The sequence below is a fragment of the Dipteris shenzhenensis genome, chromosome 18 (assembly GCF_047967505.1).
Source record: "Dipteris shenzhenensis isolate YYH24624 ecotype China chromosome 18, Dip_SZ_1.0, whole genome shotgun sequence".
Lineage (NCBI taxonomy): Eukaryota > Viridiplantae > Streptophyta > Polypodiopsida > Gleicheniales > Dipteridaceae > Dipteris > Dipteris shenzhenensis.
This window is the reverse complement of record NC_141613.1, coordinates 14,871,942-14,892,235: the sequence shown is the minus strand read 5'-3', so window position 1 is coordinate 14,892,235 and position 20,294 is coordinate 14,871,942. Positions and strand designations below refer to the sequence as shown.

Below are 20,294 nucleotides of genomic sequence, written 5' to 3'. Positions count from 1 at the left end.
CATTCTAGATCTTCCTGTATATCACCACGAGAGTCAGAAAGTGACGTGCATGCAAAAAGCTACCTTAAGTGCCGCTAAACAATATTACCTATCAATATGCTTCAAAGCACACCGCCAAAAAACATTGTAAAGCATTGCCATAAAGGCACACAAGCATGTAGCACTCAAAAAACTGTTCTCCAGGTGATGCCAGACCACACACCAGGGCATTGATAAACCATACTAAGAATAATGAAGTCTTTCTCACAAGAGACGTTCTTTAAAAAGACAGCATCCCAACGCATAGCAATTCTGAACGAACAGTGTGCACAAAACCCACCTAATCTGACACAGTTAGAAAGAAACACACCTTTGTACCAACCATAGTCGAACTTATCTTTCTAATGAAGTCAACAAAGTTTAGCTTCAAACATCAACACATTTGCTGATACGAAGCAGTTGCCTCCAAAGCAGGCACTCATCATACATTTATGAGGAGTTGCTACCACTCTAAAGAGCTATGACTTAACCCCATAGACACGGATTCGCTGCTGAATGGGGGTTCTACAAGATGGACAGTCTCTGAGTCCTTGTTTCTCATGTAGGTCATTGCATTTGGCACATACTACCTGATGTGCACAAGGTAAAAACACTACAGACATCTCCTCATTCATGCACATGACACATTCCCTATCGCGATGAATATCCCTCTGAGACTCTTGCAAGTCTGCTATCTCAGATAATAACCGTGCATTCACTTGTTTCATCTTTTCAGCAGTGTATGTGTCTGTGTTGTTCGAGCCAAAGCCACTTCCCCATCTAATCATTGGCGGTTGCAATCCAGATGACAATTTTACCCTTGCGATTTCATTTTCCAGCTTTTGTATATCATCACGATGGCGCTGGGACTCTATTTCTGATTTCATTTGCAATTCTTCTTCCTTTCTCTTAGCAGAACGTTCAACTTGCTCTTTTGCTCGTTTCTCCGTTTCTGCATAGGCTAATGCTTCTTCCCTCGCCTTTTTCTCTTGTCTCCACCTTACCTGAATTGTAGAATATTAGACACAGCCAGGTAGTCAAACACCACAGCAAACATTGGCTATAATGCAAAAGAAAAATCTTGCACTGACCCCTTGATCTTGGAATCAATAATTTCCTGTACCGATGCACAAAACAATCAAAATGTTCCTAAAATTGTTACATGATCAGCACTGTCAGCATTTAAACCTTCAAACGATCCTTTGTACGATCAGCTAACTATCAGCAGGAAATGTGAACAGCCTACAACAACACTAAGAACCAATTCCACTGAGATCCGATCAAACAATTCTACATACAACCTCTTCTTTGAGATCAACTAACCTGAAGATCAGACAAAGAAACCAAAAAAGGAACCATTTCATACTACACCTTCAAGGAAAGAGAGTTTTTAAATTCTAACCTCTGCCTGTTGTTGCCGTTCCTTGGCTTGTGACAGCTGCTGCATGAGACTAGCTAATTTCCGTTTCTCTTCACCCAGCTCTTCTTGTAACTTTTGCTTCTGCTTCTCCCACACTTGGACTTTCTTCATAGATTTCTTCTCCCTCTTGGTGGCTTCTTGGCAAACAGAGACTGATTCAGCTGCAGTCAACTTCGCAGCTTCCATCTCTGCTCTAACCTCTGCATTCTCCGTTTCCAGCCTCTTTGCAGTTGTGTTTGCCCTATCAACTTGACTTAAAGCCTTGCGCAATGCATTTTCCATTTCAGATAATTTCTTCATAGTGCTTTCTTCCGAAGCTTGCTTCTCTTTTTTGAGACGCATGTACTCCTCCCTCTCTAGTCTTAGAGTTTTCAATTCTGCAGTGTCCTTTGTCAACCTCCGGGCAGCTTGCATCACTTTCTGTTGCGCCCATTCAGTCCATTCTTGGAGCTGAGATTCAAGATCCTTTACACGATCCACAAGCTGCCAGAGCATGTCAGGTTTCCTCTCTTCTCCATCTAATTCTGTGCACCCTAATATCCGACTAATCGAAACATCATGCATTGGATTATTTACAGGCAATTCTTCTTTATTTTTGGTCCGCACTTCACCTATTACTTCAGTGCTTCCACTGGCAGCTCCTGAAGCTGTCGCCAGAGAAAGCTCTGTTCCAGTTGAAGCCAGGCTGTTCCCGTTGTCAGGGGCATCTGAATCCATCCAGGCTTCCCTTGGCAATGATTGGAACCCAGGAAATGAAGCTGTGTTCCCTATCTGGAGGTCTGTTCGCACCGGATCCGTACCATCACCAGGCAATTGGACAATTGGGCCGAACGTTTTTCCAGATTTCACCCTACTTGTAGGTAAATCGGGCTGAAGAGTTCCTTCAGCTGGTGCCTGCCCTGAAAGAGAGCCTCTAATTGTGTTCTCAAGAGATTGTGGTATAACTCCAGCAGCCGGAACCTGTACTGTATGTTTGTCTGTATTGAGAACAGAACAAACTTCTGCAGTACCAACGTCAGAAGCGAGATGCTCAGGTATCAAACCGTGAGGTTTACTAACATACTGACCTCCATTGGAGCACTCCGGAAGGTATAGTCCGAGCTTTGTAGTTTGTTCTTCTGGTGTCGATACCCTAGCTGACAGAAGCTGATGAGGGTTAGCAGTCTGCACTTCTTGTTCTTGGATTACATTCCCACTTTTACTTTTCATAAGAGCTGCAGGGTTATGCGGAATCCTGGAGACACAGGACTTATCAGGATTGCCTTGACGGCAAGCAACTGCAACCTTGCCAACAGGAGAAGAGGAAAAACTTGGAGCCGAGAAAGCGGAGCGATTGTCCTTGTAAGAGTTTACTAAAGAGCCTGAGGATTGCACACAGGACTGAGGCAGGCGAGGAGTTTGTTGAGGTAAAGAAACACCAGTCGTAGGCATATTTGACAATGAAGGACTAGAGACTGCCTTTGACTGTGAAGACACAATAGAAGGTGATGTGGCATTCTTGATAGAAGAGGACAACGTATCATCGTCCATAGCCCGTGCAGGGGATACATTTAAATCACACATAAGCAAGCACCACATAGCCTCTCCTTTACTGAGGACTGGGCGGACCTTTCTCAGCGTACAGATCATTTCTGCCAGGACATAACTCTCCATCTCCTTCAAATCAGAAAAGGCTGGCTCTCTCAACTCTCCTCTAGCCTTACTATTTTGCAACCATGCCAAAGAATTATCCACTATGCTGGACGGATCGTCTCTACCGTTTCTCAGCAAAGCATCAATTGCGTCCGCTTGGGTATAATCATAGGAAGCGATCTTTTGCACAGCTTCCATATATTTTGAATCCAACAAGGTCATAAGCATTTGCTCCAATTGTGCTTCGGAAATATGGTCCCAGTCAGGCTCTTGCAACTCCTCATACTCGTGATCCTCTTTACAGTATGGATAATGCTGAAACCCCCCGGGACAATCAGCAGCCTTCATCCCATGATTGGGGGAAATCGTGTTGCTGGAACTGGAAGGTTTGACATGATCCGGAGGGGGATTACAGATTTCCCTGCTGCTGTCAATTGAGCCTGCGGCAATAACAACATCCGACCCATTCAAAGATCGACAGTCCGAGGTCCAACTGCTGCCAGTCTCCAGCGCAACGCCCCTGGGAGCGTCACCGGAATCAGGGCAGGCGGGCGCGGGCGAGGGGAGGGGGGACTGCTGATCCGTGCGGAACTTACGCTTGTTACGGCTGACTTTATCCAGGGAGCTGGAGGAGGAGGAGGGGGAATCGGAGGGGGAAGCATTGAGGAAGCCACTACGCATGGTGGAAGGAAGGGGGGGGGGCTAATCTGGAGAGAGTTGGGAGGGGAAAATGGGGGAAGGGAGATCTGGGAGGGGGGGGGGGGGGGGAGGAGAAATACCTGGGGGGGGGGGATGGAGCTCGGAGATGGCGAGCTATGGCGATTGGAGCTCGGAGATGGCGAGCTATGGCGATTGCTGATAAGCTTCTGATGCTTTGCTTTGCTTTGCTGCTGCTGTTTTTTGGTCGTCGTCTTCTTCTTCTTCTTCTTCTTCTTCTACCTCTCCTTTTTTAAGCCCCTTTTTTGGACCCTCTTTTTCTTCCTCTCCTTTATTTTTTTGTTTTCTCGAAATTCCCCTCACGAGAATTCCACCGCCTCCAGCCGGTCTCTCCCCCCCCTCCGCCGGCTCTTTCCCCGGTTCTCCCCCCTCCTCCACCGCCACCTGCCGGTCTCCACCCTCATCTACGGCCCCCGCCCCCCCCTACCCCCTTTCCCCGCATCCTCACCGTCCATCCCCTCCCGGGAATCTCCCCCTTCATTGTTCCCCTATCCCTTTCACCCCCTTAATCGTCTGTTTTTTGTAATTATATACAACCAAACAATTCTTTGATCAAACAATGCTTGATCCCCCCTCCCCTCCACCCCACCCCCGCACCTTGGTCGGAGGCCGCCTTCCTCCCTGCACTGCCTGCCTGCATTCGACCCTTGCCTCTGTGCCGCATTGGTCCTCGGCAGCGTGTCCCCTCATTCAACCTAGGTCGGTGTTTGGGTGGGTGAGTCCGAAAAAACAAACAAACACAAAAAACCAATGGTTGGTCCATAATAATAAAACTTAATATATGTATTGCAAATCAAACAGTGGTTGGTCCATAATGATGAGATAGAGCCCATTGATATAAGGGTGTCTACAGACTAGAACTACCCATGCCCGCCAATCATTGAATGCATCTGGGCGGTGGGCTGGACGTGGTCAGGCAATCTTGAATGTCCATGATCCGTGGGCGGTGCCCATGGTGTGCAAGTCCATGAACACCCTAAGTCATTTGACTCTTGTCAACAAATGCATGAGGTACTCAATCAATCACTAAGAATGGATCACCCTCCCCCCTCTTTGCATCCCAACCATTGAAAGTGCCTCACTTTCTAGATGGGAATCGTGATCTTTTTGTCACCTACCATTTTCAAGCTTTTACATGTCTTCCTTCCCTTTTTGGTATGTCAACATTCTATTCATCTTAAGGTACATTATTTAAGGGAAACAAACAGAGTGCCATCTTATGAGAAAAGGAACATTATTAGAAACACGCCGTACCAGCATCGTAGATGCATGTCTATGACAAAGTGTGAAGGCGTGAATTTTACATGTAATATAAATGGCATAGCAGGTAGTGGGGGTATGTTAATAATATTGATGATTCCATTGAGCAGGATTCATACATGATTGAGGTTTTGAATGAAATTGTATGTCTCTATACAAAACTTTCATGAGAATACTTGAACTTCTTAAGTGAAGTTTGATGGTTACTTGGTGTGCATGAGGATTCAATAGTTCTTGCAAACTTAACTCTCTCTCTCTCTCTCTCTCTCCAATTATTATCTACACATTTCATACTCTATGAGTCCTTCCCAATTCATTACATTTGTTGCATTGTGATAAGTATAGCAACCATGGCCACATCAACCTAAGAACTATCATTAGTAGCTTAAAGTACATGGGTGCACCAACTAAGCCACTTAGTCCTAAGTAGATTTTGTGGAATAGACGCACTCACATTAAATCACCTAGAGATGCCCATCTTGCAAAAAAAGATGCGGGTAGAGGTGCTCCATGCATAAGAGGTCATTTTTTGGATGATAGTAAAATCAAATTATTAAGTCCAATACAAAAGATATTACTACTTTGTAAATCATCTAGGGCCAATTAGGCATCAACATGATGTGGTGGATCCTTCACCAAGAGCATCAATTGCAAATTTTGCATGACACGGGAGAGTAGTGGGAGGATCGAGGATCTTGATCATACACCTTCTACTCTCTTCCTTTAGTCGAAATAGGCAACCGATGACCATAAAAGCCTTGAGGAAGACCAAGCCCAAATTTTCCAAGCTCTCTTGGGAACACAATATATTGCTTTGATCATCTTTGAGTCTTATTCACGATTCTTAATAGCATATATACCTTCGAATCGGTTGAAAAACTTTGTGATTATACGATAGCGCACCACATTGTTGGATGCAGCATATGGATGAGAGAGCAACCGGCATCATTCATTTATCCATTTGAAGCAATCATAAACAAGTTAAAGCCAAATTAAAGATGACAATTTCCTTTGCCCGCTCTTGCAAATTTTCAATGTGACCATTACCTCTACCGAAAGAGAAGCCTTCTATAAGTCTTACAATAGAAGTAATGAGATCAAATTTGCTGAATTCATAGTGACAAGGTGGGATTCAAAAGGTTGTACAAGGCATCATAGACAATGCAAATAATCATTCCAAACATCTTTTTAAATTTTGAAAGTAAGCTATAAGTACCCTTACTTGGTGGATGCAATACACATGGACTAGACCTTGTCCTAAAAGATTCGTATAAAACGTCAGATACAACTTGGTACAAGAGTATTGTGGATGATGCAAGATCAACAACAATATTCATAATGATGCATTAGAGAATTCTTTGTATATTATTTGCATAGCATGGCAGGGTGAAATTTTTTGAAGCTAGTTTGGACGATATTGCATTCTTATTTGAGAAAACATTGGCAAAATGTGCATTTCCTTTCCCATGACATAGTCCATGCATATTCCTTCCTTCTTTGGTATGTCAACATTATGTTCATCTTAAGGTACATTATTTAAGGGAAACAAATAGAGTGCCATCTTATGAGAAAAGGAACATTATTGGAAACACGCCGATCTCCCGGCATCATAGATGCATGTCCATGACAAAGTGTGAAGGCGTGAATTTCACATGTAATGTAAATAGAATAGCAGGTAGTGGGGGTATGTTAATAATATTGATGATTCCATTGAGCATGATTCATACATGATTGAAGTTTTGAATGAAATTGTATATCTCTATACAAAGCCTTCATGGGAATACATTGAACTTCTTAATTGAAGGTTTGATGGTTACTTGGTGTGCATGAGGATTCAATATGTTCTTGCAAACTTAATTCTACAATCTTGTGATAATTTCATCCATCTTCTCTCTTTCTCTCTCTCTCTCTCCCTCTCTCTCTCTCTCTCTCTCTCTCTCTCTCTCTTTTCAATTATTATCTACGCATTTCATAGTCTCTATGAGTCCTTCCCAATTCATTACATTTGTTACGTTGTGGTAAATATAGCAACCGTGGCTACATCAACCTCAGAACTATCATTAGTAGCTTAAAGTACATGGGTGCACCAACTAAGCCACTCGGTCCTAAGTAGATTTTGTGGAATGGACGCACTCACATTAAATCCCCTAGAGATGCCCATCTTGCAAAAAAAGATGTGGGTAGAGGTGCTCCATGCATGAGGTCATTTTTTGGATGATAGTAAAATCAAATTACTAAGTGCAATACAAAAGATATTGCAACTTTGTAAATCATCTAGGGTCAATTAGGCATCGACATGATGTGGTGGAGCCTTCACCAAGAGCATCGAATTGCAAATTTTGCATGACACGAGAGAGTAGTGGGAGGATCGAGTATCTTGATCATACAACCCCTTCGAAAAATAGGCAACTGATGATCATAGAAGCCTTGAGGAAGACCAAGCCCAAAATTTCCAAGCTCTCTTGTGAACACAGTATATTGCTTTGATCATTTGTGAGTCTTATTCGTGATTCTTAACAGCACATACTTTCAAATCGGTTGGAAAACTTTGTGATTATACGATGTGCACCACATTGTTGGATGCAACATATGCATGAGAGTCTAGCAACGTGCATCATTCATCCATCCATTTGAAGCAATCATAAACAAGCTAAAGCCAAATCATAGACTACAAATTCCTTTGCCCACTTTTGCATATTTTCAATGTGACCATTGCCTCTACCAAAAGAGAAGCCTTCTATAAGTCTTACAATATAAGTGATGAGATCAAATCTAGCAAATTCATAGTGACAAGGTGGGATTCAAAAGGTTCTACAAGGCATCATAGACAATGCAATTAATAATTCCAAACATGCTAATTTTGAAAGCAAGGTATAAGTACCTTTACTTGGTGGATGCAATACACATGGACTAGACCTTGTCTTGAAAGATTCATATAAAACATCTGAAACAACTTGGTACAAGAATATTGTGGATGAGGCAAGATCAACAACAATATTTTTAATGCTGCATTAGAGAATTCTTTGTATATTATCTATATAGCATGGTAGGGTGAATTTTTTTGAAGCTAGTTTGGACAATATTGCATTCTTATTTGAGAAAACATTGGCAAAAGGTGCATCTCCTTTACATAGTGCATGCTGGTGGATCCTAAGTGATGGCACATGATCGAATAGTATTGGAGGTAATGAAGAACTCCCATGACATAGTGCATGCACATTACCCAAACCCCTATGATTTTAGTAAGTGCATGCAAGACTCTAGTAAGTATTACATTAAAGAAGAGTTTTTCAACTCCAAGTATGTGAAGACAATGGCCAAGGAACATGCAACATACAACTATCTATGTGGTTCTAATTATGAAGAGTTGCAATTTCTTGCAATAATAAATGTTCTCAAACTGCTACTAATTCAGTGAGCCTAATTGGAGCATGTACAAACATATTCATAGTAACACTCATAATTGACTTTTAGCAAATAGAACATTAAAATTGATGCATTTGTATACAATAACAGATTATTAAAAAATCTTGAAAATGAGAATTTCAAGGATTTAGTGCAAGAATGGAATAGCAAGATGAGATATATCAGCCATAATTTTGGGATGCAATTTTATATGGTGGCCTTGCCTACAAGCCAAGAGGATGTCGTACTTGGGGCCCCCCTATGACCATGGTTGAGGATGATTTCTAGGAGCAACTTTATAGAATTGTACATATGTTATAAATTGAGAGTTTCTTCCAAGAGTCATGAACCATCAATATAATCTAGGTCAATCTACTTACTACATCAATTAAAACACTCAATTGTAGAAATTAAGAAGGTATAAAACCGCATATGACAAAATGCATAGGAGAATGTTGTTATGGGTGATAATACTCTACACAAGATAGTAGGGATTGGTGGCATTCCTCTAGACATTATAAAGGCTACACACAAAACATTAGAGATGCTTTTTTGTACCCACTATGGTACAAAAGTTAATTAGTCACCAAATGGCTAAAAGGCACATGGAGTTAGTCTTCAACAAAATTGATTACATAGTTTAAGAGTTGTACAACCCAAACAATGTCATAGCAAAGGGTACAAATATTGAAATAAAATTTTAACTTTCATCTCATTAGTGCCCCTTGAGAGAGCCTTGACAACTTCCCACAAGTTCGAGGATGTTTATTTTTGCACATTATGGTAGAGTTACACACTTCAACTTCAAAAGTTTGGTTTCACTCAACAAGATGAACACAGTTGAAGGTCTTCCACAGGTCTATTTCCAAAAGAATCTTTGTTAATCATGTTGCATGGGAAAGAAACACCATCAATCTTTTATAAGAGAACAACATGCTTGTGAAAGTGTAATCAAACCCTTTATGATAACTAGGAAATATTAGGAAAAGCATCTATTCAGACTTCAAGCTTTAGGTTTGCCATTATAAACTTTGTGAACATCAATAGAAGGCTTTGAAAACATATTGTCTCAATTTGTGCATAACTGGTTGATTGATTCATCCATATGGTAGATACATAATAGCATCATTCATATGTTACTGAGTTCTAAAGAGATACTACTATATATAAATATAATTAAGAATTATGCCCTTTCATATTTATTGGACTAATGGCGTTCCATATCCATATCTCATGATTTTCCATCTCTTTTCTAAATAGACTCAGGCTAATCATAGGTTTTACACGTAGCACACCAGATGGGTAGGATTTGAAAATGCCATCCATTACTCGAATCCACTCATGACTTCAAATTTCTTTTTCGTTGACAGTTGATAGGATCTTCAAGATCTATTGTAATAATGGATATCACTGCTCTTGCAAGTTCAACCTTCATGTCTTTTAGAATAGGATAGGGTACTCCAAATCTTCTTCATAATCAACTAACTTGATGTCATTGTCAAATTCAAAAATATGTTGCATCATCAACTATTGAATGTATCTTTATTTGAGTCCTTACCTACTCCATCAACTATAGAATGCATCTCTATTGTTATAGGCAAGAAAATTAGTTGAGGTCTCATAAAGTTTTTCTCATCATATCTATGTCTTTAAGTTACTACTGCATATTGTCTATTACTTTAGTCTTAGAAATAAATCTTTGCTCAATTATGTTCTCAACTTTGGATTGTAATTTCTCAATCTTTTCTTCCAAACTTCTCTTTTGTTTAGTAGCTTCCTTTGCTGCATACACTCCATAATATCTTTGTACTATTTTTAATAGTCTCATCTTTATATTATGCCATATTTCTTGACCTGCATACACTACATAAGATCTTTGTACTATTTTTAGTAGTCTCATGATTCATCTTTATATTATCCCATATTTCTTGACCTATATGAATGAGATAATTAAGTCAGTCCTTACCTGCATCATCAACCATTGAATGCATCTCTATTTGTGTCCTTATGTGCATCATCAACTATTGAATGCATCTGTATTGTTATAGGCAAGAAAATTAGTTGAGGTATTGTAAAGCTTTGTCATCATATCTATGTCTTAAGTTACTACTCCATATTGTCTATTGCTTTAGTCTTAAAAATAAATATTTTCTCGATTATGTTCTCAACTTTGGATTGTAATTTCTCAATCTTTGCTTCCAAATTTCTCTTCTATTTAGTAGCTTCCTTTGTTGCATACACTCCATAAGATCTTTGTACTATTTTTACTAGCCTCATCTTTATATTATCCCATATTTCTTGGCCTATATGAATGAGATAATTTTAATCCAATTTCATACTACTTATGAAGAAACTTTCCATTTGTTTTTGTTATGTAGAAGACTATTTGGCCTGCTATTCCATAAAGGCATCTAGAATGCCTATTTCTCTTAAATCTTAGCTATGGTTACATCCATCTGCGATTTAGAAAATTGTCTCTTACTTACATTCTATGGGACATGTAATACTAAATCATAAGTCGAGGTATTTAGATTGAGTTTTCTTTTCCAAACTTAATTTTAATACCCACTTTGTGGTTGGATGAGCTGAAGACTACATCCCATGTGTCTAATAATTACTGAAGATCATAATTTGTTTATCAATGACTCCTTTGGCATAGTATCTATTTCCTCTTTAGCCTCTCTTACTGAATAGACAGCTTGAAGGAGATCCACGAATGCTATTAATGGATTAGCTCTACCAAGAGGTTCATCATCTAAGTGCTCGCCCAAATCTATGACCTTTGTTGGAGTAGTTGGCAACAAGCCCTGCAAGTGAGCTATCACACTATTTTTTGGATATAACTTTGAAAGAGTAGAAGAAAATCTAAAGTTTTTGGGGTGATTTCCTCTGAAAATCTAAAGTTTTTGGGCTGATTTCCTCTTGTCTTTGCACATGATCTCTCCCATAATCTTTGAATGTACTTAGCTTGCCCAAATAATCTATTTACCTTCCTATGTTGCATGCAATATAGTGTAGTTGTCCTTTAACATGTGATCAATTTTGACTAGCAGCAATAACCTCTCAAGAAACTAGCCAAATTAATGTTGCCTTTGTGCATCCTTGATGTTCTTGTAACATAATAGCTTCAAAACATTTGGAGTACACGAATTTTTCTAACCCTAACCTTGTCTAAACACTTGTCCACATGTTCTTTTATCAAGGGTAGCTTAAATAGTTTGATTGTTGATTCTACTATGAGAAAACTTTTTGGGCTGACGTTTATCTTTGACTGCAAAACCCAATCGCCATTATTGAAATTGTTCTAAATGTAACATTGGCCGCTATGGCATACTATCTATTTGAGTTGGACATCCTTCTTTATGACATCAGAACAAAACTGTGACCATCTTTAAGAGCTCTTGGCCACAATAATGCTAGTTGCATGATTTTTCTTCTTATAATTTTTACTTATCTCTAGACATGCTTTAAGAAATAATCCATCAGTAAGAAAAAATAGTATCTAATCATACCAATCATTAGTGTTAAGTGGAGGAATATGAAAAATCATTATGATAATACCAATCATTGGTGTTAAGTGGCTAAAAATGGAAACGTAGCATCAGGTAGTTGATTAAAACTTGCTTTAGGTGCCTCTTCTAATTCCAACTTACTAAAGTAATATCCAATAATATGATGTCTCCCTCAACTATGTATCATAGTATAAGTAGAAAATCCCATCTTGATAATCTACTAAACAATTGTGCATTATTCTCAAATAGATTAAAGCCTAATGGTTTACATGGGAACTGCCTTGATTCCAAAAAATGTCTAAATATTTTTTTAGGAATAATCTATGCTTATTGCTTCTCTTTCTATTATTGAGTAATTATGTCTAGCCCTTTTCATGACTCTGATAACACAAATAGATAGGTGGAACGGCTACGTGATGAGAGACAATGAGCTTTGTGCTTGGTAGAATCTCAAGGAGATTGTAGTTCTAAGTGATGTCTTTGAAGATACCTCCTTTACATCGAAAAATAACGAAAAGGGGAGAATTACGAAAGGACTAGGATTAACAAGGTATACATTTCTAAAATGATAAGTGATGAGTCTATCCACAAAGGGTGTCTTGATTGGCTAGTGGGAAACTTGGGGATTTATACAGGTGTACCGACGTTGAATAGTGATTCCATAAGTGCTATTCAGCTAGCACAAAATCTGGTCTTTCATGCAAAGACCAAACACATTGAGGTCAGGTATCATTTTGATAGGGAGGTACTTGAGGACAAGCACATAGAGCTTGTCAAAGTTCATAGAGATGATAACCCAGTAGATATGCCGATGAAGAGTCTACCTAATCAATGGCGGTTTGAGTATTGTTGTGTATTGATGGGCATATGTTCACTAGTTGTTCTCCCTTAAAGGCACATTGGCCTTTAAGTGGGAGGTTGTGGGGGTTAAAGGCCATTGTACCTTAACCCCAATTATGTACAATACTCAAACACACATATATATGGATGACATACAAGATTAGGGTGTTCTGCACCCACCAAAACTTTTGTTTCTCTCTTTTTTGTCTCTCCCTCTCTCTCGCCTTCTTCCATTCTGCTTCCATTGTTGAGATCTCTCACACACTTGATTAGTGATACATATGGTCAAACACAGGGTGGTCAATCTCTTCTAGACACCTTGATTATAAACACACCATAGGTAGAGAATCTTGAGGTGGCTTTTGCATCTTTAGTTGCACAAGTGAATCTAATCTTGTAGTGATATGTGATGGAAAATCATGTTAATGCTTCCCAACTTTCGATTGAGGAAGTCGTTGAGGTCGAAATTGAAAGATGGTCATTTGTGGCATAAGTGGAATCCTTTTACAAGAGCAAATTTCTTCTTTGTGGAGAAAATCTTTGATGGTCCCAAGGGATTCTATGAGGTTCTATTTTCCTCCAAATAAATATGAGACTTGGTTTTGCAAAAATTCCTATTGTATTTGGATGGAAAGTTGGTGCATGTGGTACCTTGGTGCCCTATGGAAGAGGATTGAGATACATTGCACTAGACTTGATCTATTTGGGTTGAGGTGATAGGCTTTCCATTGGGATCCTAGAATGCCTTTCAAGAATAAAAATAGGGTTTGCATTTTGTGGAATACTAAGAAACCCTGACCTTGACAATTGATGTTATGTGTGGATGATTTTCATCCTAAACTGGGTATAGTTTGCAGGCCATTGCTTTCGAGATAAGTCACTTTATTTTCGAGTGTCCAAAGGAGATGAATGCTCCACAATTGTAGGTGGTCATTGGCTCAACTCATAATGTTCCATTAGATCCTATTTTGCCACCTAGGTTTTATCTTGAGAAGGAATAACAAGTAGAAAAAGAGTGGTAGATAAAGGTTAACAAGTAGAAAAAGAGAAGGTTAACAAGTTCCAACAAACATGTGAAAATTTTGGTGCAAGTATCATGCACTTATGAGCCTCGATGTCAAATCCACTTCTTGCATGCACACAAGCCTCTTAATTGATGCATCTTACCCAACACCTAAAATGAACAAAGAAAAGGAATTATTTATTGCTTTTTCATCGCTCAATGGTTGGTCTAGATCTAGATCAGAGTAGCGTAGTTCATCCTTAGAGGAGAGAACTCCAAAGCAACCAATTGAAGCCATGTCCAAATATTTCCTACTCGACGTCTGTCCCTATGCTCACGTACGGTTTCACATCATCACATTTTCTGAAACCCGACCTTCCACACCACCGTGCTAGTGGGGGCTATTAATATCCTAATGAAACCAACCACCGTGCTGTCAATACCTTATCCTGCACTACTACCATACTATCCCTACACTACTACCATGCTATCCTAAAATTTATTGCACAGTGTTATACTAAAATAGTGCCCTTTAGATTGTTTATTGTTTCATTAACCGTCAGATTTCATCTCATGCTTGTTTTTAGTATATCCCAACAACCACCGTGTTGGTTTCCCATAACGAATCCACACATCTTACAAATCCCTTCATCTTGTAATAATAGAAGCAAACCACCACACTGGTGGGTGTTAATATCCTAGTCCACCACGCTGGCGATAACTTATCCTGCATTACTACCGTGCTATCCTAAAATTTATTGCACAATACTATACTAAAATAGTGCCCTTTAGATTGGTTATCGTTAACCGTCAGATTTCAACCATCGGGCTACTTAAAACATTTAAGTACTAACATGGAAGCAAGTCGATACAAAATCAGGTATTACGAGCACCATGAGAAAGTCCACAAGTCTAAGAAATGTCTGTAAGATTTTTATTTTTTCAAAATACAATGACATTTTGCAGCTCAAGGAAATTCTAGACTCCCAACTATCTTATCATCCTCTCTATAGCAAGCATCTTGCAGCTCTTTAGGCCAGTCTGATGCACAATGGTAGACCTCTTCGCACACTCAGATTACACACTGCTTGCTTGACTCTGCTGACTTATATGCCCAAAGTAACTCCTCCTTTTGCTGAGGGTCCTATTCATCCCAGTCTTTGCGCTCTATACATCTTCGCGCCTCTATCATGTCCTACCAAAAAACCTACATCATGAGCTTGACAAGTACCTTAAAGGAGTAGGAGAACAATAGCCAGGGAAATTAATATTCACCATCTCTGCCGACTCCAAGTAATAAACCCACCACCGAAGCATGTCCTCCTTGCAGCTATTTTCCTCCTTCTTCTCCGGGTCTATTTCTGTGAGGATGCCATCCAACATCGATTTCAAATAGAACAAAAGCATTCCAAATTTATTTGGGTATGCCATATATTTGCTCTAGGTGGATCGACACTAGGTGGATCAATGTACAAAGTTTGGATGGGTGTACATAGTTTTGGGACTAGAATTTATAATGGGCTCTTAGTTGTGTTTGCACTGCACTTAAATAGGGAGCGGGTTCATTAAGCCCAACCTTCTCAATCTTCAGTCTCATGTTAGTTTGGTAATCAAAATCTTTGAGTTCATTGAGCCCGACCTTCTCATTCTTCAGTCTCATGCTAGTTGTCTAATTGAAATCTTTCGTCTCACATTAGTTGTCTAATCGAAATATTTCAACTCACATTAGTTGACTAATCAAAATCTTTAGTCTCAGATTAGTGATCTAATCAAAATCTTTTGTCTCACATTACTTGTTAAATCAAAATCTTTCGTCTCATCATTATCACCACGCTAGTGTGGATCAAGGGACACTATCTAGTCACTTAGCTGAGAAAACATTGCCCAAGTAAACTCTAGAGAAGATTATCAATTTAATAGATTACATACAAATTAGATAGATTACATCTCAAAGACTCCTTTGCTTCAGATTACATCTCAAGGACTCCTTGTTGAGCTCCCTGATTGTAGGCTCGGCCCTCCTTGCTCCTTTCCAAAATGGGGCTGGTTCCTTCTTGGAGGGGCTCAGCCCCTCCCTTCATGCTGCTTCCTCTTTCCCTGATTTGAGCTTCTTGGTTGCAAGCTCGGCCCTTCTTGCTCCTTTCCTTAAGGGGGATGGTTCCTCACTTCAGGCTCATTTTCCTCGCAGTCGGTCTTGGCCTTCTTCACTTTGAGCTCCTTGTCTTTTGTATCTTTTGCCCAAATGGCAAATTGAGTTGCAACATCTACTTTCTCATTGTAGATAGCTATAGCAAGCAGGCACATTTGATCTGTACATGACCTGGCCAATGGAAAATGGCATTCTCTACAACTAGATTTTGTATGCACAAACACCCCAAAGCAAAAAACATGCACATGGTGGTAGCACATAGGCCATCAGATACATCAATAATCTATGATGGGGGTATGGCAAACCATGCATTTCGGACCCTACTGCATAGCAAGATAGACATTCGATTTAACTATTGTGGTAGTCAATACCACAGTCTTGCTATGTACATGACAAAGCTGCTTCTTGATTCCTTCCTCCCTCATCCTAAGGCTATGGATATTGATCTCCTCCACTTTTTGCTCACTCTGTGCAACAACTTCATCTAAATCCCTCAACATCTGTTGAAGCTGCTTAAATTTCTCAAAAACATCCTCATGGGTTGTTTCCAAGACTTCCACTCTAGTTTGGAAATCTCTCAAGACGATGGATTGCTTTTCATAACTGTCGAAAGCCACGGCAAGCTCATGCATAGCCCTATCATAATCTTCTTATAGGGTCTTGTAGCTTACTCTTTGGAATTCCAACAATGTTTCTGCTTTTTCTCTTCTATGCCTTTCCATGTCGATCATTTTTGTAGAAAGTTTGTAGTCTGATTGCAAGGGAGAAAGAAATGGTCAAGAGGGATAGAAGATGAAACAGTGAAGGAAATGGAATAGTGGAGGCTTGAGTTTATAGTCCAATTGCAAGGGAGAACGAAATGGTTGAGAGGAATAGAAGAAACGGTTGAGAGGGATAGAAGACAATACGGTTAAGGGAATGGAATTAAATGATAGCCCAACTACACTATCAAGGTGAGAGCCACCGCAGTGGTTGGTCCAAATTTTGATTAATTCAAGATGGCAGTATAGACTTGCATGGTAATGAGTGATTAGACGTGGTGGCATCTAAGATTCCTAGCCATGTATGTGGTGGCAGCTAAGACCCAGCAGGCTGGTAGTTAATTACCAGCCACCGCAGTGGCCCGCAATTATAACAGCTTCCAATTACCACCATCGGGCTTGCATGCATGATTACTACGAGTGCAGTAAATTACTAGCCACCAGGCTTGCATGCTCAGGAGAGTACTAGAGTGCATGGTAATGAGGGATTAGAGGTGATTAGATTTCATGATTTACTTTTGTGGGAATTACCGCTCGGTGGTGGTGGCTGTCATTAACCACGTCTATCATGGCTATGATTCCACTGGGCTAGCAGTTAAAATTACTAGCCACCGCTCACCCACCACTGGGCTTAAGCATGCATGATCACTTCGAGTGCAGTAAAAATTACCAACCACCAGGATCGCATGCTCAGTAGACTACTAGAGTGCATGGTAATGAGTGATTACAACCACGTCTATCATGGCTATGATTCCACAGGGCTGGTAGTTAAAATTACTAGCCATCGCTCACCCAACACCAATGAGATTAAGCATGCATATCATTATGAGTGCAGTAAAAATTACCAGTCACTGGGCTTGCATGCTCAGTAGAGAACTCGAGTGCATGGTAATGAGTGATTAGAGCTTCATGATTTGCCTTTGTGGGAATAAATGCCTGGTGGTGGTGGCTCTCATCAGCCATGTCTACCACCGTGGCTAAGATTCCGTCGGGTTGGCAGTTAATTATCAACGACCGAAGTGGCCTGCTCACCCACCACATGGCGTCTGCTTTATGATTACTAGCTCGTGTGGGGTGGCACCTAAGATTCCATCGCGGTGGCCTGCAATTAATATGGATGGAGCCCCGGGCTCCAGCCACCATGGTGGCTCTAACTTTATAATATATATAAGATCAGGGGCATTTGGCATTTTACTACGTTGCTTTCATCTACCCTTGCTCTGCTACTTTGCTCCACATGCTCTGCTACTTTTCTCCACACCCCTCCTCCAGCTCCTCTGCCCCTTCTCTACTTTGCTCCATGCTCCCTCCTCCAACTCTCGTCACTCATCTGCTCCCCTACTTATCTACTGCTCACCCACTCATCTTTACCATGCCCCCCCCTCGAGGCTCTGTGATCCTAATGTTATTAGCCTTCTCATATAAGGTGATTGCATTGCACTCACCTGGAGTAGAAATGCTAGCACTAGTGGAGACCCTTTGTTCCCATAGGCGATTCCCCACACTTGCATGTCACCACCTTAAATGACATGCTCACAGAGGGCCTCTTTATGGTTGTGCTATATGGGTTTCCCCTAGATGTCGACGAAGGCCTCAGTATTTTCAGAGCATAGTACTCTCAACTTGTTGGGGAGGGCTGTAATCTGAGTCCTGGCAATGTGCATGGTCTTTGGTCTCTAAGGCTCTCAACGATCTTTTGGCTCACTAGATGTAATATTTTGGTCTCTAAGGCTCTCAGAAATTGCTAAGTTTTTATTATATTTATGTAATCTATTTTTGTTCAATTTGAGGCTCTCAGTATGCACTATTGTTAACTTTTATATTTGAATGGTTATGGCCGCTAGTTGTAATCTTTTGGTGGCTCTAAGCAATTTTTATAAATGTAAGATCCTTTGTTCAATTTTTGATCGGTATAAGTTGTTAATTTTTATATAACCTTTTATTGGACGTAGATGTACATTGTAATCTCTTTTGCTCAAATTTCACTCGATAAATTGTACTTTTTTCCTCATTTATATTTATACAATAAGGACTAAAATACCGGGAAAGAAGGACTACAATTTCCTTGGTTTACGACCAAACTAGCACTAAAATAAGTCCAATGACCCACCATTATGGTTGCATGGAGATCTAGAAAAGTACAATTAAACTTTCAAAGAATGCAATTGATGATATGGCCCTTGAGGGGTCTCCTCTAGGGGCAAGGGCCATATCGACATGCATTATACAATATCTAGGATGCCACTAGATAGAAATGGCATGTCGATATGGCCCTTGCTCTGAAAGGGGACCCATCAAGGGCATATCGTCAATTGCATTTTGCTTGGTTGTACAATGGAATACACTTTCCTTAGTACACAAATATATAACTCCAAGAACCAGCGTGGTGGCTATCATAGATCTCCTTCTGTTAACCAGTGCACTGGTTATCATAGACCTCCTCTTGTAATATGTAAAAATAGGTAATGGAGCTATAACTTCAAGAACTAGAGCGATGGTCTCTCTAGGACAACCTTGAATTTTGGGCGATGATAGGTCATCAGCTGCGCTGAGGCGATGCTCGAAATGATAGATTGTATCTCATGATTATGCCAAAAACTAGCACGGTGGTCTCTCCCAGCCAACCTATGATTTGCATGGCCTATGAGCAAAGATGCGGTGAAAGGCTGCATGATGATGATAGGTGGTTAGGCCAGAGATTGCACTGCGACAGTGTTCAAAATGATAGATTGCATCTAATTGTTATGCCAAGAACCAGCGTGGTGGCCTCTCCAACCCAACCTTCAATTTTAATGATCTACATGGGCACGGTGCCTAGTGACAGGTGGCAAAGCTGCGGCAAAGGCTACACGAGGATAAGTGGTCAGATAGCTTAAGCTAGAGACTGAGCTGCACGAAGCAAGCAAAGATGCCATGTGTCGAGCTATGCAGTGTTCAAAACAAATAGATTGTGTCTCATTATTATGCCAATGCGCATTCATGACATCGGGAAAATTTGATAAGAGCACAAGTCCGTGCAAAATTCAGATATTCACCCAAAAGGGCATCGCATTGCGGCCCCAAAATGGCCTCGAAAATAGTTCTATGATTGGCTACACCTAAGCGAATGTTGACTCGAGATATAGTCTATTACCTCAATGCACGCCTCGAGATAGGAGTCACGATGTGGCAAAGGTTCCAATGGTTTCTTAACAAGCTCAAAGTGAAGCTCAAGTACTAGCAAGGGGTCCAATTAGGCTGGAATGCTGGGTTCTTGATAATCCAACAGATACTCTCTACAATGACCACCTACGTGGCAACGGTGTGGAACTTTGCTAAGGCAAACTGGCAAGAGGTGTAGAGGCTACTCCATGCCTTCATGTGGGCGAAACTAGGGCAGAAGAGGAGGACGCATCACATCTTGTGGGAGCTCGTGAACACCCCCAAGGACCCCCTCCCTGACGTATGAATTTGGAATTGCTCCCTGGTCTACAAGTGGCTCCCGCATCTCTTCCAGGGAGACACCCCATGGATTCATATCATCAAGTCCTGCATTGAAAGAGGAAGAGGCTCTAAAACTAGGAAATGGGAAGGTCTA

General features: G+C 40.5%; 1 protein-coding gene across 2 annotated transcripts; it reads right to left on the bottom strand.

Annotated features, from left to right (window-relative positions):
• Positions 1 to 285: 285 nt before the first annotated feature.
• LOC147890841 (MND1-interacting protein 1-like) lies at positions 286 to 3,998 on the bottom strand. 2 transcript variants are annotated; one of them, XM_087389279.1, is made up of 3 exons: positions 1,421 to 3,998; positions 1,110 to 1,135; positions 883 to 1,022 (listed from the first exon to the last, which is right to left on the bottom strand). In XM_087389279.1, the coding sequence occupies exons 1-3, from the start codon at positions 3,749 to 3,751 to the stop codon at positions 1,019 to 1,021; spliced, it is 2,361 nt and encodes a 786-aa protein (XP_087245405.1). In that variant the 5' UTR covers positions 3,752 to 3,998; the 3' UTR covers positions 883 to 1,018. The 2 variants fall into 2 exon arrangements, with proteins under 2 accessions (XP_087245403.1, XP_087245405.1); XM_087389277.1 differs by lacking the exon at positions 1,110 to 1,135 and having other exon boundaries at positions 286 to 1,022.
• Between the last annotated feature and the right edge of the window lie 16,296 nt (positions 3,999 to 20,294).